Source organism: Polyodon spathula, chromosome 6 (genome assembly GCF_017654505.1).
Source record: "Polyodon spathula isolate WHYD16114869_AA chromosome 6, ASM1765450v1, whole genome shotgun sequence".
Taxonomy (NCBI): Eukaryota; Metazoa; Chordata; class Actinopteri; order Acipenseriformes; family Polyodontidae; genus Polyodon; species Polyodon spathula.
In genome coordinates this window covers 76,651,192-76,671,325 of record NC_054539.1, presented here as the reverse complement: position 1 = coordinate 76,671,325, position 20,134 = coordinate 76,651,192, and the positions used below count along the sequence as shown (strand labels likewise).

General features: G+C 38.9%; 2 protein-coding genes across 3 annotated transcripts; one reads left to right on the top strand and one right to left on the bottom strand.

The window, feature by feature from the left end:
- Positions 1-484: 484 nt before the first annotated feature.
- On the bottom strand, positions 485-16,934 carry efcab2 (EF-hand calcium binding domain 2). 2 transcript variants are annotated; one of them, XM_041253819.1, is made up of 7 exons: positions 16,786-16,934; positions 14,907-14,991; positions 12,985-13,057; positions 12,633-12,712; positions 8,065-8,107; positions 6,424-6,490; positions 485-1,942 (listed from the first exon to the last, which is right to left on the bottom strand). In XM_041253819.1, exons 1-7 carry the CDS (start codon positions 16,928-16,930, stop codon positions 1,827-1,829), a joined length of 609 nt encoding a protein of 202 aa, XP_041109753.1. In that variant the 5' UTR covers positions 16,931-16,934; the 3' UTR covers positions 485-1,826. The 2 variants fall into 2 exon arrangements, with proteins under 2 accessions (XP_041109753.1, XP_041109752.1); XM_041253818.1 differs by lacking the exon at positions 16,786-16,934 and adding an exon at positions 15,428-15,664.
- Positions 16,935-17,783: 849 nt separating this feature from the next.
- LOC121317748 (extensin-3-like) lies at positions 17,784-19,001 on the top strand. Its single transcript, XM_041253892.1, has one exon. It carries the CDS (start codon positions 17,784-17,786, stop codon positions 18,999-19,001), a length of 1,218 nt encoding a protein of 405 aa, XP_041109826.1.
- Positions 19,002-20,134: the final 1,133 nt, after the last annotated feature.

Below are 20,134 nucleotides of genomic sequence, written 5' to 3'. Positions count from 1 at the left end.
AGTTATTTTCAGGAATTACTGACCCCGTATCTTCCAAACCGCACTCTGAGATCACAGGATGCGGGGCTGCTGGTTATTCCCAGGGTCAACAAAAGCAACACGGGAGGAGGGAGGGCTTTTTCTTTTACAGCTCCTAAATTATGGAATGCTCTGCCTTCGTTTATCAGGGAAGCTGGGACAGTTAGAGTTTTCAAGTCGAAACTAAAAATGCTATGTACGGTACAGTGCTTTGCGATATTTTTGTATAAAACGCTATATAAATGCTATATATATATATGTGTGTGTGTGTGTGTGTGTGTGTGTGTGTGTGTATGTATAGAAGTGCTTTCCCAGATGCTCATTGCACATGTTGTCCATCATTAATTCTGCATTAATATTTGCTGTAGTGGATCACATAATAAATCCTGTATAATCTCTTTTTGTGTTCCCATGTGTATAATTTCTTCCAGAGGGTGTTTAATAAATACATGGCACGTTTTTTTAAATACAAAGTTTATACTGAGCTTGTACATGAGACCTCATTTCATACACATTTGAATGCTTTGTAGACCGTTATTCTGAACTGTATTTTGGTAAAGCTAGTGATATGTATACAGTGCATTTGGTTAAAGGGTTACAGGGCTGTGCTGCTGCTGGTCCTATTCAAATACTGTGTGAGCCCTGAGAAGCTTCCTGATTTAGAACAAAGAAACTGCTAGAATGGTATAATACTTCTCACTAAAAAGAGACACAATCATTAGCTGATATTAATTCAAGATTTTTAATTTTAAAAAATTGATTTGTATTTATGTGATCCAAGATATATATTTAGGAATGTTTCTTTTTCCATTAAGGTATGGTGTCCCTTTAGGATGATGAGTAGCAGCATTTAAGGGTGACATGTTGTAACCCTTTAGCTTTAGAGACACTGCCAAGGACCCACAAGGTCAACTACAGGGTGGCTTGGACTGTTCCACCTCAACCACAATCAATGGAAGCAGGTACAATGACTTGGACTGTTCCACCTTAACCGGGATCAGTAGAAGCAGGTACAGGGTAAGACTGAAGTACTGTAAATGTGTATACAATTGTACTTGGGTCTATTTATTCTATTTCAATATTCTTAAATATATCTATAAAACCTAGGAAAAATCATATTGTTCACTGTGCTTTTAAGTATTAATACAGCACGGATTATGGACTGGTAGACTATAGTTTCAGTATTATAACTCCTCTGTAAATCGGATAATTACCTATCATTAAATATTTTATTTTTGCTGGAACTTTTTTTTATTTATGCATTGTATTTATCTTTTTTATGTATGCCATTGAGGCATGGATGTTGTCACTGTCGGGTATTATAGATATGTTTAAGTCAATCACTTTTAGAAAAAACAAAATAAGCAGAAGAAAACACTAAATTCTAAAAGGGAAAGCAATCACTAACTGCAAGCCTTTGTGTTGGAGGTAGTTCCTTGACTTTACCTTCCCAGTGATCAGTCACGATGACCCCAGATCTGCTTCCAGTATATTATTGATAGAGTGCTTCTTGTAATTCGGACCAGTGGGTTGCTTGTTAAAATAATCAGGGGCCTGTAGCAATGTGAGCAGTGCGGGACCTGTTAAACCTGCTATGATGTGATCAGAAAACAGGCAACCATAGAGGGAAAATAAAAGTTTGCCTGGCTTGATTGGGGAGCAGAGTCCAATCCACGCTGGTCTTGCTAATGCAGTCCAATGGTACTGTAATTCTATAATTACAGTGCTATTAATTAATTTAAATGACATAAACTACATTTTAAAATAACATCACAATTTAAATAGAAAGGAGCTGGAATCCAGCTGCATTAGTTATCTTCTACGGTCATCATCGCCACGTAGTCCTTGTAAAGAATCACATTTTTATCAGGATCTACGGCTGCAGACAGCATCTCCTCCATTTCCTCTTGTGTAAAGGGTTCTCCTGGAGAAAGAACATTACAGACATTGCTGTTGTGTCACACTGCTAAACTACGGCCAGCTGGTAGCTGGCTGACAGCCTGAATGTTTTGCAATTCTGAATCCCTTTATAAGTAGACCTTGCTATGAAGTATTGAAAAAGCGAGTCATACACTTTGAATCCTTAACTGCTTATGCAAGGCAGCAAAAAGTCTAAGGGGAGGCAGGGTATTGGCTTAGCACCCCAGTGACTATAGCTGGAAAGCTTTCAATGGTTCTAGGTTTAATCCCAGTTCTGTAGGTCAAACATCTACTGTGGCTGTTTTTAGTTTTTTTGGATATCAAATTATAGAGCACACTGTTGGTCAATGTCTTAGATTGTACTAGAACATGGGAATATTACCTTTTATCTTTCGGAAGGAATGCAACAAATGCAATTAGCTATATATATATTATATATATTAGCTCAAAGTGCCAGCTGCCCAATGTTTAGATATGTTGTACATATCTTTCTCAAGGGAGCCTGTGTTTGAATCAAAACACTGGAGGTATTTATAGGTGTATGACGGCATGATAACTATTGTTATTCTTTATATTCAAATCCATGATTTATTCTTACAATTATATGTGTGTGTTTGTATATAATTTGCTTATCCACTGCTGGCTTAATAATTCAATGTTGACATTTCATACTTAAAGCTGCTGGTCCCTCCCCCACGCCTATGCTAGCTCCGTCTCTCCCAAGAGACATCACAGAAAAACCTCTCCGATGCTAGTAGGCTAAATTGCTACAGAAATGCCTATATGATTGTCCATTGAGTTTATATAGGCGTATGCTTTCATTTCAAAATAAAACTGATTACATAATGCTGCTAAATACCTGTCCTTTAGCAGTCAAGTGTAACACAATGTACAAACATCGCTACAGCTGTAAATACGAGCTGTTAGTATCATGCAAAAGTAAATCGCTAGGACCTACATCTGCCATGTGTACATGTGAAAATGTGAACAGACTGAAAGACCCCTCCAGGAACCCCCAGATTCTGATCCACTCATTATATTGTACTAAAGCATGTCCTCATGTCTGATCCAAACTGAAAAAGCTCTTCTTGAGATGTAAAATTGCACTTGTGACACAAGGACAGAATTCCTCCATTTTATACATTGAAAACTCTGTTTATGTTTGTTATGGACACTGATGGCAGTTGTGTGTTCAAAATTTGTGTGTAATAGAAGGCAGAGAGGCTTGTAATTGTTTATATAATGTTCAATGAGAAACAGGCTGCTGTTCATTTGCCAGCTTTGAAATACCAAGGCTTGGGAAAAAGCAATTTAGCCTTTGAAGCAAAAAGGAGAGGATAGTTCAATTGTTCAATTTGCAATTGCTATAAATGAGTGTGCTAAGACTAGATCCAAGAGCAGAAGAAAAAAATGAGGTGCTAAGACTAGATCCAAGAGCAGAAGAAAAAAATGAGGTGCTAAGACTAGATCCAAGAGCAGAAGAAAAAATGAGGTGCTAAGACTAGATCCAAGAGCAGAAGAAAAAAATAATAAATAATAAAAAGTGTGGAACTGAAGACTGATCTATTCAAACGATAAATGACATTTTTAGACTGCTGTATTTTAGAGTTATTTATTTACAGGTTTTATAGTGCTATTATACAGGGGTAGCTCATGCTGTATTTTATATTTATTTATTTACAGTTTTATAGTGCTATTATACAGGGGTATCATGCTGCATTTTAGATTTATTTATTTGTTTATTTATTTGTTTACAGTTTTATAGTGCTGTTATACAGGGGCATCTCATGCTGTATTTTAGATTTATTTGTTTATTTGTTTACAGTTTTATAGTGCTGTTATACAGGGGCATCTCATGTTGTATTTTAGATTAATTTATTTGTTAATTTATTTGTTTATTTATTTATTTGTTTACAGTTTTATAGTGCTGTTATACAGGGGTATCATGCTGTATTTTAGATAATACTTTGCTTGCAAAGCGATCTCTTTCTACAGAGTGAAAGGGCTATACCCACTGTTCACATTCTCAATCCTATTCAAAGGGCACATGCTCTATCCAGTGTAAGCTTGTTAAGTGCAGCCTCTAGTTTTTGCACATCCCTAAGCTGCTTTGAGCATGAAAACCCTTCTAGCCTCTACCAGCAACTTCTAGAGATTGTTATGATCTGTCAGCTGGCAACCATAATGATGATTTTTTTTGACAGCTTACAAATGGGCTCACCACTGTAACTACTGACAGCTCTACAAAGGCGCTCACAAGAATTGTTCCTCAGTTCTCTTGAACATAAGAATATAAGAAAGTTTACAAACGAGAGGAGGCCATTCGGCCCATCTTGCTCGTTTGGTTGTTAGTTGCTTATTGATCCCAAAATCTCATCAAGCAGCTTCTTGAAGGATCCCAGGGTGTCAGCTTCAACAACATTACTGGGGAGTTGATTCCAGACCCTCACAATTCTCTGTGTAAAAAAGTGTCTCCTATTTTCTGTTCTGAATGCCCCTTTTTCTAAACTCCATTTGTGACCCCTGGTCCTTGTTTCTTTTTTCGGGCTGAAAAAGTCCCTTGGGTCGACACTGTCAATACCTTTTAGAATTTTGAATGCTTGAATTAGGTCGCCACGTAGTCTTCTTTGTTCAAGACTGAACAGATTCAATTCTTTTAGCCTGTCTGCATATGACATGCCTTTTAAGCCCGGAATAATTCTGGTCGCTCTTCTTTGCACTCTTTCTAGAGCAGCAATATCTTTTTTATAGCGAGGTGACCAGAACTGAACACTATATTCAAGATGAGGTCTTACTAATGCATTGTACAGTTTTAACATTACTTCCCTTGATTTAAATTCAACACTTTTCACAATGTATCCGAGCATCTTGTTAGCCTTTTTTATAGCTTCCCCACATTGCCTAGATGAAGACATTTCTGAGTCAACAAAAACTCCTAGGTCTTTTTCATAGATTCCTTCTCCCCATATGATATTTATAATGTACATTTTTATTTCCTGCGTGCAGTACCTTACACTTTTCTCTTGCGGTTAGGAGAGTGCAATCAGCTGTTATATCTGAGGCAGGGCCTCTTTCGTGTACAGTAGTGGGCAAAGAGCAGAGACCAGCTGTTTGTCAAGACTGATGTGTTGTTTCTACCTTCATGTCTTCATCAGCCTCGATTGCCATTAGAGGCTGCACATTGCTGAATTAGTTCCTGAGAGAATACAGCTGGTGTCATTCATTCCTATAAAAGTGTTAGCCTTTCCTACAGCCATAAATATTGTGGCAAACTAAAAAAAATCCTCTGTATCGTGTTACAGTAGTAATAAACAGTTAAATAAAAATGTGAGATTACTGGACCATATGATTTATTCATCTGTATAGCTAAACCATGTCTAATGCTCTTGAAAGAAAACGGTGCTCTGGCGCCATGCTGTGGCATCATTGTACTACTGCAAGTATTTATTTGTACTTATTAGAGACACAAATCTTGAATTCATGCGGCACTTTCAACTGCAGGGGCTGAAGCAGAGATACAGTAAGGGAGCTGTTTGTACATACATATGTCACACATGTTCTATTTTTCCATATATCTGGAAAGTTGTGCTGAAACTTGGTACAGTTGAACTTCAGAGTTACAAACACTTTGGGAATGGAGGTTTGTAAGTTTGAAATGTCTGTAACTCTGAAAACTGAATTCAATGGTTTTATTAAATGTGGACACCTGCTGTCTGCACACTCAATCTGGCGAATAAACAAAGGATACAGTACAGTAATACAATACTCATATTGTTATGGTTCTGAAGTCTTTAAAACAGGACGATAAATGGGAAAAAAAAGGCTACATTTAAGTTAACATTGAAATTGTAACTGTAGCAGAAACACCGATTTAAGCACCCAGGAAAACCTGGGTTAACGCTGTGCTGTATTTTAAACAAAATGCATTTGTGCAGCTTGGATCCTTTGGCTTAAAAAAAAACCTGTGCTTTGTTTAAACTAAAACGTTCCTGAAATCTGCCTCACCTTTCTGGATACATTTGTTGGTACAGTAATTTTGCATTCTCTGTGACCAGCAGGCTGTTTATAGGAGTACCTATATGTGCATTACATGCATGGGTGAGTGACTGCATACTTCCAGTTGAAAGTGGGGTTTCGGCAGACCGGTCAGTTCATAACTCTGGGGTTCTACAGTATTAATATTGCTGTGAAGAAACTTGGTATTCTTCTCATATCGGGTTTGTATGTATATTTGTCCATATACCTTGAAAACTGCTAATTAAATTGTGATTAAGATTAGTATTAACATTACTCAGCACAAGTTACTGTGTTTATCACTCTTACTTTCTAGCGTATATCTGCAGAACCACTTATCCAATTGTCACCCAACTTGGTATATCAGACTGGACATATAGGGGGTTCTGTAGTTCACAGTTACACATCTGCATTAATCTGGAGCTCAAACTAGCTTCTCGTTCATGTTTTTACTTCCCAAGCAGGCATTACCTTCTTCAGACATGTATTTAGTAAGCTCCTCCGGTTCAAGGTGGCCTTTCTTTTCTTGATCTAAAACCTACAGAGAAAAATATATCTATTGAAATATTCAAAAGACATTTTACCCATCAATTCTACAGAGTGCTGAATGTTCACGAGTAATCTTTGCAAACATAACACTACCATCTACATATGCAGAACATTTCATATATTTAATAGTGAGGCTGGGTGGTCCACTGGATAAAGAAAAGCACTGTTTCTGCTTACATCACGTATGTACCAGGCTTACCAACTAATATTCTTTTTCAACCACAGGGAAAGCATCTGAAATGACTCCACATCTCTGACGTGTGCTGCTCTTACAGATGTGCACTACAGTGTGTAAATATCCAGCTATGCAAGTGATATTTTGTACAGAGCCATTCTATTACAAAGTTCACAGTTTACACAGTTGTTGAGTGAGCAAAAATATAATAAATCACCTGGGTTCCAAATGTAGCCTCTGGGTCTACTGTGTGTGGAACATCATCCAGCTCTCATAATACATGCAATACAGTGCACTGTGGGTGCAAGATCACCCAGCTCTCATAATACATGCAATACAGTGCACTGTGTATGCAACATCACCCAGCTCTCATAATACATGCAGTACAGTGCACTGTGTGTCCAACATCATCCAGCTCTCATAATACATGCAATACAGTGCAGATACATCATCCAGCTCTCATAATACATGCAATACAGTGCACTATGTGTGCAACATCACCCAGCTCTCATAATACATGCAATACAGTGCAGATACATCATCCAGCTCTCATAATACATGCAATACAGTGCAGATACATCATCCAGCTCTCATAATACATGCAATACAGTGCACTGTGTGTGCAACATCACCCAGCTCTCATAATACATGCAATACAGTGCACTGTGTGTCCAACATCATCCAGCTCTCATAATACATGCAATACAGTGCAGATACATCATCCAGCTCTCATAATACATGCAATACAGTGCACTATGTGTGCAACATCACCCAGCTCTCATAATACATGCAATACAGTGCAGATACATCATCCAGCTCTCATAATACATGCAATACAGTGCAGATACATCATCCAGCTCTCATAATACATGCAATACAGTGCACTGTGTGTGCAATATCACCCAGCTCTCATAATACATGCAATACAGTGCACTGTGTGTGCAACATCATCCAGCTCTCATAATACATGCAACACAGTGCACTGTGTGTGCAATATCACCCAGCTCTCATAATACATGCAATACAGTGCACTGTGTGTGCAACATCATCCAGCTCTCATAATACATGCAACACAGTGCAGATGCCATCATCCAGCTCTCATAATACATGCAATACAGTACACTGTGTGTGCAACATCATCCAGCTCTCATAATACATGCAATACAGTGCAGATACATCATCCAGCTCTCATAATACATGCAATACAGTACACTGTGTGTGCAACATCATCCAGCTCTCATAATACATGCAATACAGTGCAGATACATCATCCAGCTCTCATAATACATGCAATACAGTACACTGTGTGTGCAACATCATCCAGCTCTCATAATACATGCAATACAGTGCAGATACATCACCCAGCTCTCATAATAATATTTACATACCTCAAAGGCTCGCAAGAGAACATCCTCTGGAATAGGTCTGTATCTGCAATAATCCATAGGAATTAGCAGTGTGGATTATTTTCTATAACAAATTATTCATCAAGGCTTAACAACATCAGAATATTAACCCTGCGATGCCCATGCGTTTCTGAAATGAGAAAAGCTACTTTATGTAACTAGATTCCATTTCTTATACAAAAGTCTTATTTATTTTTCCTTCCCCACAACACGTAATGTACTGCATATGAAAAGTTCTGGCTTGTGAGGCCTGTTTCCTAAAACATCTCACGGGGTAAGTGTATAACACACATTGTCACTGTGTGGCCAAACGTTGCAAGCGGTGTGAATGCTTCTTGAATTAAATAATGGCCAGTATGTTCTTTTCTACTCATTTCAAGGGGTTCTGACTTCATGCAAACATCTCACAAGAAGCACGGATTAAAAACTAAAATAAAGAATCAATATCAATTACAGCCCATCTTCCATTACAAACCTTACTGCTGCCAAATATGATTTTATTTTTCTTTTAAAGATTCATTTTGTTTGATTTTTTCCCTTTCAAATAAACTTTGTGAATGAATATATTTATTAACATTAGAAAATATGATTTTTTTTTTTTTTTTTTTTTACTTCACAATATACTGAATTTTAAAAGTAAAAAGATATTTAATAGTCCAGGTATCATAACTAAGGCCCTGTGTAAACTGTGATTTCACGGACTGCGCGGAAATCATGAAATTAACCCAAAACCATGATTTTTTCAATATTCTTAAGAAAAAAAATGATTTTCATAATTATCTGTATCTCATACAAAAAAAATAAATAATCACAATAACTAAACTGAACAGCTCAGCTGTGTGCCTGTGTAATATTCGCCATGCACAGTGCTGTGCAGAGATTATGTCATGTGACTATAGTATATGCAATCTAGGCGGGAAATTAAAATACTACACACTGTAAACAAGAAAATGGATGTCTCTAAAAACATGTCTTCAGCAGATCATGGAAAGCAGAATCCAGCAGGAGTTTTACACAGCGATGGAGGTAAGTTCTTCTGTATGTCCTGCAACGTTATTGTAGCAGACTACTGGAAATCATCTATTTGACAGGCAGTGGCAGAGTTTGCCCCCCAGGGCCCCATGCAATACTGGATTCTGGGGCCCTTACCAGGGCAGGACTGCCAAACCGTTATACAGTATTTGAAACAATTCCAAGATGAAGCTTAACAGTAATTTGCGGTTATAAAAACCAAACGCACTGTTTATTAGGTATATGTGACAGGGAGCGTGCGGATCTGAGCTGCAAATCTCCCTCCCGACCCAAGAGGGCACTAAGCAGAGGTACTTGCATGCCTGTTCAGAGATGGGTCGGCTTGGAGAGAGGGGCGGAAAAGGAAGTCGGCCATCTTGGTGCAGGGCGGAATGACCATATTAGGGGACAAAATCACTGTGATCAGCTGTGTTGCATTAGACAACTGGCAGGAGTCGCGCTGATCATGGGGTGGAGTCCCCTGGTATATAAGGGCTGTCATTGTGTAAGTGCGAGGCTTGTTGAGGTAATGCTGGAGCTAGGTTCCTAAGCTGTGTGTTTGTTTATTTGGTTATTTTTGTGCTACATGTTTGTGTTTATTGTCAGAGGGATCCCTGACGCCAAGGAGCTGCCGCACCACTGCCAGCACTTTTCACCTTGGACACCACACACCCCGGACAACAGAACTGGACACTTAAGCACCTGAGCACCTGCACTTTTCACCACCCCAGAAGTGCACCCAAGGAGCTGAGAGGGACTCGCTCTGTTGGAACTTATGATTTATATTTTTGTTGCTTTGAACTGTGTTTTTTTTGTTAATAAAGTTCACCCTACCATTGTGGTAGGGTATTGGCAAATTCAGAAGTGACTCTGTGACGTCTGCTCCACACCCACACCCACTGCACCGTCACAGTATATGAAAGCTTTTGTTGCATACTGCATCTAGTTATTTTGTGTAAATGGACAAACAATTGGTTTTAAACTTTGAACAAAGGAAGCTTGTTTATTGCAGCTTTCAACTCACTTTCAAACACAGTGTCTGTCGCAAATCTCTGCCTCTCCCCCACCTTGAATCTTAGCAATGATAAGCATGATAATAACTCCAGACTATCTGGTAAATGGCAAACACAGGCACATTGATTGCACTCCTGATTTGTGTAATGGCTATGCATACAACATAAAAGCATCCATACAAATAAGACATGCTTTTCTGCTTACAAAACACACTACAAAATCTAAACATGTCGTCATGAATAATACTATTACTATTATTATTATTATTATTATTATTATTATTATTATTATGCATTCATTTGGCGTATTTAGGGTTTCTAGACATCAAAATATAATGATTAAGAAACTTTCTGTTTTGTGGATCGTGCAGATTCATTGTATGTCCATGAAAAGCCAGATTTCGTTATGCCAAGTGACAAACAGCTTCAACAACATTACTGGGGAGTTGGTTCCAGACTCCCACAATTCTCTGTAAATAAAGTGCATCCTATTTTCTGTTCTGCATGCCTTTTTTTCTAAGGTCCGTTTGTGACCCCTGATCCTTGTTTCTTTTTTGAGGTTGAAAAAGTCCCCTGGGTCAACATTTTCAATACATTTTAGAATTTTGAATGCTTGAATCAGATCGATGCGTAGTCTTCTTTGTTCAAGACTGAATAGATTAAATTATTTTAGCCTGTCAGCATAGGACATGCCTTTTAAACCCGGAATAATTCTGGTCGCTCTTCTTTACACTCTTTGTAGAGCAGCAATATCCTTTTTGTGCCGTCTTGCAGAATGCATCTTCAAATCGGAAATGTTCATGACGCTTATTGGACACCCAAGTTTGCCGTCTGAAGCAAACTGTTTTTTTCCTTTGATCTTGTCAAATTGCATTTTTGACCACACAGCATGATATTGTTGAGTTACAGTCTCAATAGAAGGCTTGCCCACCAATTCAGCAGTCTCCTTCGTCTCCTCTCTGGGCTTTGGCTCACTTGACGTTGACGAAGGTAAAACAGTAGCAGGGTTTTTGTTCTGACGATTTTCTGTGTCTTCAGTTCTTGTTAGTTTTTTTGATTGGCATTCCCCTACATCCTCACTTTTACATTTAAAAAGGCCAGTTAAGGTCTTTTGAACTTCAACTTTCTTTGGCAGCATTTTTTGTTCAAATTTTTTAACAAACTATTGCTCTTTGCTGTAAATTGTGCGCAAACTGAATAACTTGACAAGAAACAAAGGTGTTTGCCGTGGCAACATTCTAAATGACATGAACTTGTTCCACATGACTGGGAGTGGAGTCTGAAGCAGCGCGATTTGATTTTGATGTTTTAATGTACAGTAAATTAAAACATTTTGATTTTTTCAAGATATAATTACTACTTGTTGTTATTACTATTATTAAATCCATTTACATATGCATCAATATATTACATCCTTAACCTTAAAAACACAATGTTTTGTCGGCAGCATACTGCATACTGGCACTGAAATCCTTACCGAACCGAACACAACTGTCCCACTAAATCAGTTATATTAAATCAATGTCACAGCACCAATTCCCTGCTACTTCCTGGCACAACACTTTACACGTCTTTTCTTCTATAAATGACTTCTGTCACAAAGACGGCTGTAGTGGGTGACATCAGACCAGAAACAGGAACCAGGTTTTTGAAATGGTGCAGCTGCACAGTTTACACACAGAAAATAAAAGGCTGGCATTCCAGTGACACACATTATACACATTTTACCTGCACATGAAGTGCTGTGCAATCCTCATGCCTAAATACAAATGTACATTTTACATTACTCGTGCAGATTACACCCGCATTAAAACACACAACATGCAACATATAACACAAACGGGGGGGGGGGGGGCACATTGCCACACTTCTCTTATGGAAAAAACATATACTTTTTTTTATATATAGTAGAAAAGTATGATCCTTATATTTTTCATATATTGAAAGTGGCCCCTTTTATATATATTTAAAATATATGGGATATATTTTAAATATGTTTTAGTCTGTAATCGATACATGTATTTTATATGTTGAAAATATATAGTGCATATAAAATATACACGGATTACAGACTAAAATATTTTAAATATATAAAAATGGGCCAATTTCTATACAGTATATGAAAAATATAAGGATCATACTTTTCTACAATATATTAAAAATATGTTTGTTCCATAAGGGTTGTATTTACCATTTAAACAATCCTAGGCTACAAGTTTGGGAATGTTTGTTACTAAGAAGTTGTCTTAACGAAAGTAATGAAGATTCTGATAAAACGTTATCGGCAAGATGTGCAGCTCCATCTATCCGGACAAATGCCATTATTATTATTTTTTTATTTTGGCAGCATAACATACTATAATAGTGCTACTGGATTTGCTTCTGATCTGACTTTGCCAATGCCACAATCTGTGTTATTATCAAAAGCTGATGAAGGCACTGACCGAAGAATCTGTTTCTGGTATATTTCTACTACTCTATCTTAATTGTTGAAGGTGTGAAAGAAGAAAGAATCCATCAGCTCACCTTCGTTCCATCAACACTTTGGTCATGGTTGGAAGAAACTTCTCAAACCGAATGTACCCTGTGGGTTCTTCTTCTTCAATCTGTATAAACAGCACAATAGTATAAAAATAGTATTAAATCACTTAAAACAAAACATCATCTATCTAGCCATCTATCTATCTAAACAGGACACTAGTATTAAATAGGAAATAATTTAAATTAAATGTATTTATATTATATATATATATAATAGAGAAATTTTTTAAACATCATATATACTATATAGTATATATGATATATATATATATATAATATAAATACTTATATTATGCTAAAAACTAATACTATAGTGATTAATAATTGGAAGGTTTACCTCTGCCAGAAGATCATGAAGTTCTCCTTCACTGGGGCAGCAACCTAGTGAGCGTATAATGGTACCAACCTCCCTAGATTTTTTGAATAAAATATGTAATATCATTCATCTGCTAAATGTTAGAAATCAATTTTGCAATATAATAGCTGATCATCTTCTGCACAAGCCTTCATAGTATATATATATATATATATATATATATATATATATATATATTATATACATATATATGATAATATATAATGTATATATATATTTATGAGTCCATTAACTGCCTAGATTTTATGAAATGGAAATTTTTCTGTTTTTAAAACACTAAAAAATTCCACTAAATATGTACAGTAGTAACCTTGAAATGTGACTTTTTAAAAATCATTATAAACTAAAGTATTGGCAAGAAATGTAATTAAATAATTGACTAATTCCTCCATCTAATTGGTTATTTTTTCCTTTTGAATCTGGAAATCTGGTAGAATATTTGCCTGCTGATTAAAACTGAAAGAATGCCTACACGCAGTCTCTAAAACATCTAATCAATTTCAATGAATTTAATAAACTCACATAAAGTTATATTTTAACATTGTTAGTATGACTACCACTAACAGCTCTAAAAATACAAGTATTCATAGGCTGAGGCAATGGATTTGTACCACAGTAGGTACCATTTTAAAACAGATCTCCGTTACACAATATCATGCATGGCGTAAACAGTAAAGACCCCGAGTCACAGTGGCTTGTACTGATTGTGTGAGAGTGGTTGGTCTTTCAGATTTGCAGGGTGCTTACACTTTAAAAGGGCATGATGAGTGTCAATGATGTGTACACTATGAGATGGCAAGACTGTCATGCACCATCTGTGAACCATTCCTTTATTTCTTACTGGTACCATACAGTACCAATGAAGATATTCAGAAAGGGTCAGCAATGGATGTAGCCATTTTAGTACCAGGTGTGTAATTAACTGTTGTTACCAGCGGTCCAGCTAAGCTACATACCTGCCGTTTTTACGCACTAAAAAAACAAAATACACACTCAATTTAAATTTAATACGTAAAAATACAGATAGCAATTTTGCTGCACAGCTTGTCTGCCTCTCCTAAAACTTCCACTAACAACTAGGCCTACATCTTCCAGAATACAATGTCTTCAGTTACTAGGAAACTGTTCACAAGAAAAACCAACCCAAACAAACAATATCCAATCTCTGGCTAGCCCTGTTGTCATTGCAGCCAATCACAGTAAGAATAAGAAAAATTCAAAACTACACAGGTTGAAATGTAAACACCCTGCTAGAAATCCAACCAGAACCATTGTCAAATGCAATCAAAAGATGTCTATAATATTAAACAAACAGTTTTATAACATATGAATGTATTTCCATATTTTAAGTACTTCTCAGGATTACTCATGACTTCAAGGTAATGTTGCATTTTACCCCCTGAAAATACATTTCACTCTCGCAGTGTTAAAATTAGAGGGTAAGTTACTCCCAGACCCAAAACCTTATCTAGAGTGTTGATTGTTACCCTTATTTTTTCACCCAAAATCTCACATTGCAGGGCTTATTTGATCCTAACGAGATGTAAAACCAACATTAAAAACATATAATTATGCTCACAACCTTAGGCAAACATGCCATTTCCTTTTTAGGAATATCCATTACAGTACCATATGGGTCATTCCACAGGGAGACAACTTTGATCTCTTCACTCAAGGAACTGAAAGAAAATATTAAAACACACGGATGCAAAAGGAAAACAAAATCTGGTAAGTATATAGGTTGTACTTTTAATAATCTACTTATTAATATAATATAATACTTATAATCTCCTGTGAATCCAGGTATTCAGCTTTGAAGCCCTCGTAAAGTGATTACATAAAGTGCTGTAATCAAAATCAATCTTTTAAAAGATGGTACAAACCTCACATCTACGGTCTTGTTGAACTCATGATCAAACACATCAAAAGCATCTGTGATCTGTTTGTGGATCTCAGATATCATAGCCTCTGAAACAGACAAGCGACAGAATGCATTGGTGCAGTGCAGTCTAGCTGTTACATTACTAAACTGCTATTTTACAAATGTGCATTCTACAATCAGGGTTTGTTTAAAAAATGTAAATGAATCACTACTGGCATAATTTCCTCCCATTCCTCTCCTGTGGAATTGAGAGACCACCAGCCAAATGGAAAAGGCTTTTAGTGGCTGATGTAAGGACAGGCGCAGTGCAAACAAGTGCGGCTGCAAAATCCAAACTGCCTTGCGGCCAGGCAATTATTTTGCACTGCGGCCTTTGCAAGCTTAAGAGCAATGCAAATTACTCAACTCCCATATATATCTTGCTAATTAATGAGGGTCGCAATGAGTGCCGACAGTACGAAAATCAAACCAAAGAGGCCATATGGTCTTCTATAGTGGAAAAGTCAATGCTGTCGGTGTTACCAGGAGTCAGCATGGTGATGAAACAGTGGCAGGACCAGCAGCGGCAAACACAAGTGAAACTTGCAACAAAGCACAGGCATGCAGGAACAGCAGGAGGATCGCCATCCACATCACAGCTGACACCACTGGAGAGGCAAGAGGACAGGACAATCCATCCCAAACAAAGTGAATATGCCGGGTCTTCTCCATCTTGCCATTCTCCTCCAAACATGTTCCTGTCTCTCCTCAACAATAGCCTAGTGATGCTGCATCTGGAAGTGAACCACAGCAGCCACCCTGAAGGCAATGATAGGACTCTGCAAGTGTGGTTTTTATACAGCTCTTACTTACTGCTTCTGCAATGGTTTCCACCTTTGTCAGAGCAGATGCAAAGTTCTTGGAAGGTCAGCAATCATGGCTGTCTCTAGCTATGAGGACACCAAAGTCGTGTCCTTGGTTGTTTTTTTGGTTTTTTTGGGGGGGGGGGTTGCATCATCAATGCGAAGGCTCACGTAAAAATTCTGGTAAAGTACAAAAGACTTCTTAATTTTCTCTGTTGGTTTGCAGTGTAACATAGATTTGGAGGTTGAATAGTAAATACCAAGCAGTCATATAAATACTGCCTGCCAGCTATAGCTTGCAACCTGGGTTTGACATCGGTAGAACGTCAGCTCTGGTTACCACCGCTGTCAGCAAATCCTTATATCTCATTATAATTAGTGCTTCTGACTTTCGTTTTTAATCGATAAAACCGATAAAACACCCGACACACACACAATCAGTGTATAGCGAATAAACACCGGGAAAACAGTGAATTGGTTATTCAATTCCACGTTGACCACCCCCTTTCCATTAAAAACAAAACAAACCAAACCTTGTACCGATCATTGACTCGTTCTGAGTCCTTTGAACCTACACCAACTGAGTGGCAGCACTTTCTTGCACTTGTGTTCCGCTTGCGAGATTGAAAACAAAATTACAATTACAAATTGAGAAAACCCCAGACGAATGTACCCGTTACCATGACGATTTCGCTGTGAGAAGGCAAAGGAAAGAAAGTACAACTAATTGTGCAAGTATATTTACATAAAAATCGAAAATAGCTAAAACAGGCTTATTAATATTATGTATTGTTGTAGGCAAATGTCAATGCTAGTGCTAAATTGGGTTTTGAATGATATACTAACTCGACATAATGTTTGTTCTGTTATTGACAACTGCACACTACTCAGCAACGTTTCATAGCACAGGCTATCAACTGCGTTTCTGCTTTGCTGGGATGTATTAGTCAGCGACAACTAGTACTACAAACTAACATCGAAATACTTTAAAAATGCATTGCAGTTTTACATGAAAATGTATAAATCGTGGCTACAAACCTGCGCTTTCTTTCTCGTCAGCCATTTTGTTTTTTTCTCGTTGCCAGGAAACCGTTTTTTCCTTCCCACTAATTACACAGGTCTTACCGGTGAGCTCCAACAAGCTGGTGGTGATGTAGGATTGCTTGCATTGTGACTTTCCCATTGAGAAATATAATGTGATGTTATTCAATTGTTATGTATTTAACTTATATTTCCATTTGTAAACTTTAAAAATACAATTGTTATTACAAAAACTATATTTTTCAGTTTGAAAATGTGCTTATTTTAAATGTGCAAATTAACGAATGCCGTTACATTGCTAATACTTCAGCAACTTTAAGTGTGTTTTTCATTTGACTCACAGTACTAGACAAAGGTATATTACTATTATTATAGGCATATATATGCCTATAATAATATATATAGGCATATATATGCCTATAATAATAGTAATATACCTTTGTCTAGTACTGCGAGTCAAATGAAAAACACACTTTTGAAGTTGCTGAAGTATTAGCAATGTAACGGCTTTCGTTAATTTGCTAGGTTGTTTATTTCTTGTTTAAAAATTAAAATAAACAAAATGTTGCCTAGTATACTTTAGTTAATATCACAAACAAGTGAGAGCTTATGGAAAGATATTGTAACGAACATCACACAGGTTGAGGGCGGGCGCGAACCTGGGACCTTTCACACTAAATCATAGCACCGATACCTCTATACAGAAGAACCGACTCCCCATCATATACCCTGGCACCCGGCACCTCCCATCATATACCCTGGCACCCAGCACCTCTCATCATACACCCCGGCACCCGGCGCCTCTCATCATACACCCCAGCACCCGTGGCCTCCCATAATACACCCCAGCACTCAGTGCCTCCTATCATGCACCCCAGCGCCCGGTGCCTCCCATCTTACACCCCGGCGCCCGATGCCTTCCATCTTACACCCCGGCACCCGTGGCCTCCCATAATACACCCCGTGGCCTCCCATAATACACCCCGGCGCCTCCCATGATAAACCCCGGCACCCGGCGCCTCCCATCATACACCCTGGCACCCGACACCTCCCAACATATACCCCAGCACCCGGCGTCTCTCATCATACACCCTGGCACCTGGCGCCTCCCATCATACACCCTGGCACCCGGTGCCTCCCATCATATACCCTGGGACCCGGCGCCTCCCATCATACACCCTGGCGCCCGGCGCCTCCCATCATACACCCCGGAACCCGGTGCCTCTCATCATACACCCTGGCACCTGGCACCTCCCATCATACACCCCGGCACCCGGCGCCTCTCATCATACACCCTGGCACCTGGCACCTCCCATCATATACCCCGGCACCCGGTGCCTCCCATCATACACCCCGGCACCCGGTGCCTCCCATCATACACCCTGGCACCTGGCACCTCCAATCATATACCCCGGCACCCGGTGCCTCCCATCATACACCCTGGCACCCGGTGCCTCCCATCATACACCCCAGCACCCGGCGCCTCCCATCATACACCCCAGCACCCGGCGCCTCCCATCATACACCCCAGCACCCGGCGCCTCCCATCATACACCCCGGCACCCGGCGCCTCCCATCATACACCCTGGCACTCGGTGCCTCTCATCATACACCCCAGCACCCGGCGCCTCCCATCATACACCCCGGCACCCGGCGCCTCCCATCATACACCCCGGCACCCGGCGCCTCTCATCATACACCCTGGCACCCAGCGCCTCCCATCATACACCCCGGCACCCGGTGCCTCCCATCATACACCCCGGCACCCGCTGCCTCCCATCATACACCCTGGCACCTGGCACCTCCAATCATATACCCCGGCACCCGGTGCCTCCCATCATACACCCTGGCACTCGGTGCCTCCCATCATACACCCCAGCACCCGGCGCCTCCCATCATACACCCCGGCACCCGGCGCCTCCCATCATACACCCCAGCACCCGGCGCCTCCCATCATACACCCCGGCACCCGGCGCCTCCCATCATACACCCCGGCACCCGGCGCCTCCCATCATACACCCTGGCACCCGGCGCCTCCCATCATACACCCCAGCACCCGGCGCCTCCCATCATACACCCCGGCACCCGGCGCCTCCCATCATACACCCTGGCACCCGGCGCCTCCCATCATACACCCTGGCACCCAGCGCCTCCCATCATACACCCCGGCACACGGTGCCTCCTATCCCCTCATTGTATTTTTTTTTATTTAAACAGAAAAAAAAAAAAAATGTATTTTATTAACCAATTTGAAGATATCTGAAAAAAAGTAGTTTAGTAATTCAAACAGGCATGTCTTCCGGTCATAGCAGTAACCTTCAACTTCCTGGGCGATTGATAGTGTTACAGTTCTGATTAGGTGATTTGCTGTTAATTGAGTCTGTAGAAAGCTTGCAATTATTATTTTACTTCCCAAATTATCATGTAAATAAAAACAATGTACCCCCTCGTCAGCACTGCCTATAGCTGATTTCACTGATGTACAAACCACTGGAAACTTTCTGAATTGAGCCTTGCGCTGTAATAGACATTGCCCCCACCCCTAGTGAACCCAAGTACGAAGACATTCTAATCTTAATAATACGAACACAGCTGAATATCTGAGATATCAATAACAATTAATGTCAATACTGGTATTTCAATTTTAAAAAATACATATATGGTAAATATTTGTGTTTTTCAAAAAAAAAAAAAAAAGATTTGGTATGTATTGATATTTTCAAATGTTATGTAGTAAATCTTAATGACACTGGCAAATAGATCACTATATTAATACACAGTGTAATTGTTGCAGATAACTTAAATAAAATACTTATGTTATGAGAGGGTGTTCATCATTAAGGCTATACTTTTTGATATGGTCAAATGTTTTGCATCACCTAAAATTTTAAACACTGTAGAATATATATATATATATATATATATATATATATATATATATATATATATATATATATATATATATATATATATATGTGTGTGTGTGTGTGTGTGTGTGTGTGTGTGTGTGTGTATTGGCCACAGTACATTGTATCATGTTAGATTTAGAAATGTCACATTTTCCAAATGTTGTCAGTTTTTCGTCAAGTATATGGGTAACTACATAGCGGTATGTAATTCAATATGTTAACGTAACATTATTCAGCAGGGTTCATTCGACTTTATGAAGCAAGATTTGTTGATTCTATTGGGTGATTTAGAAAAACCGTTTGACCACAGCAGTAGTATATTGATTGTTTGTGTTAGAGTAAAACCCAAGTACAAAGAAGAATTACGGTAGTCACCGCCCTCAGTTTTCCCTATACTGCCCTTAATACGGTAGGGGTATATTACTTGCGTGGGGCGG

What these genes read in the sequence shown, in the direction of transcription:
- efcab2 (XM_041253818.1), bottom strand. Translation starts at nt 15,638, where the DNA reads ATGTTTGGAGGAGAATGGCAAGATGGAGAAGACCCGGCATATTCACTT. An exon ending in AAAGTGTTGATGGAACGAAG is followed by an intron (nt 8,108 to 12,632) that starts GTGAGCTGATGG and finishes GGATTATTGCAG; the next exon opens with ATACAGACCTATTCCAGAGG. An exon ending in TAAATACATGTCTGAAGAAG is followed by an intron (nt 1,943 to 6,423) that starts GTAATGCCTGCT and finishes TTCTTTCTCCAG; the next exon opens with GAGAACCCTTTACACAAGAG.
- LOC121317748 (XM_041253892.1), top strand. Translation starts at nt 17,784, where the DNA reads ATGATAAACCCCGGCACCCGGCGCCTCCCATCATACACCCTGGCACCC.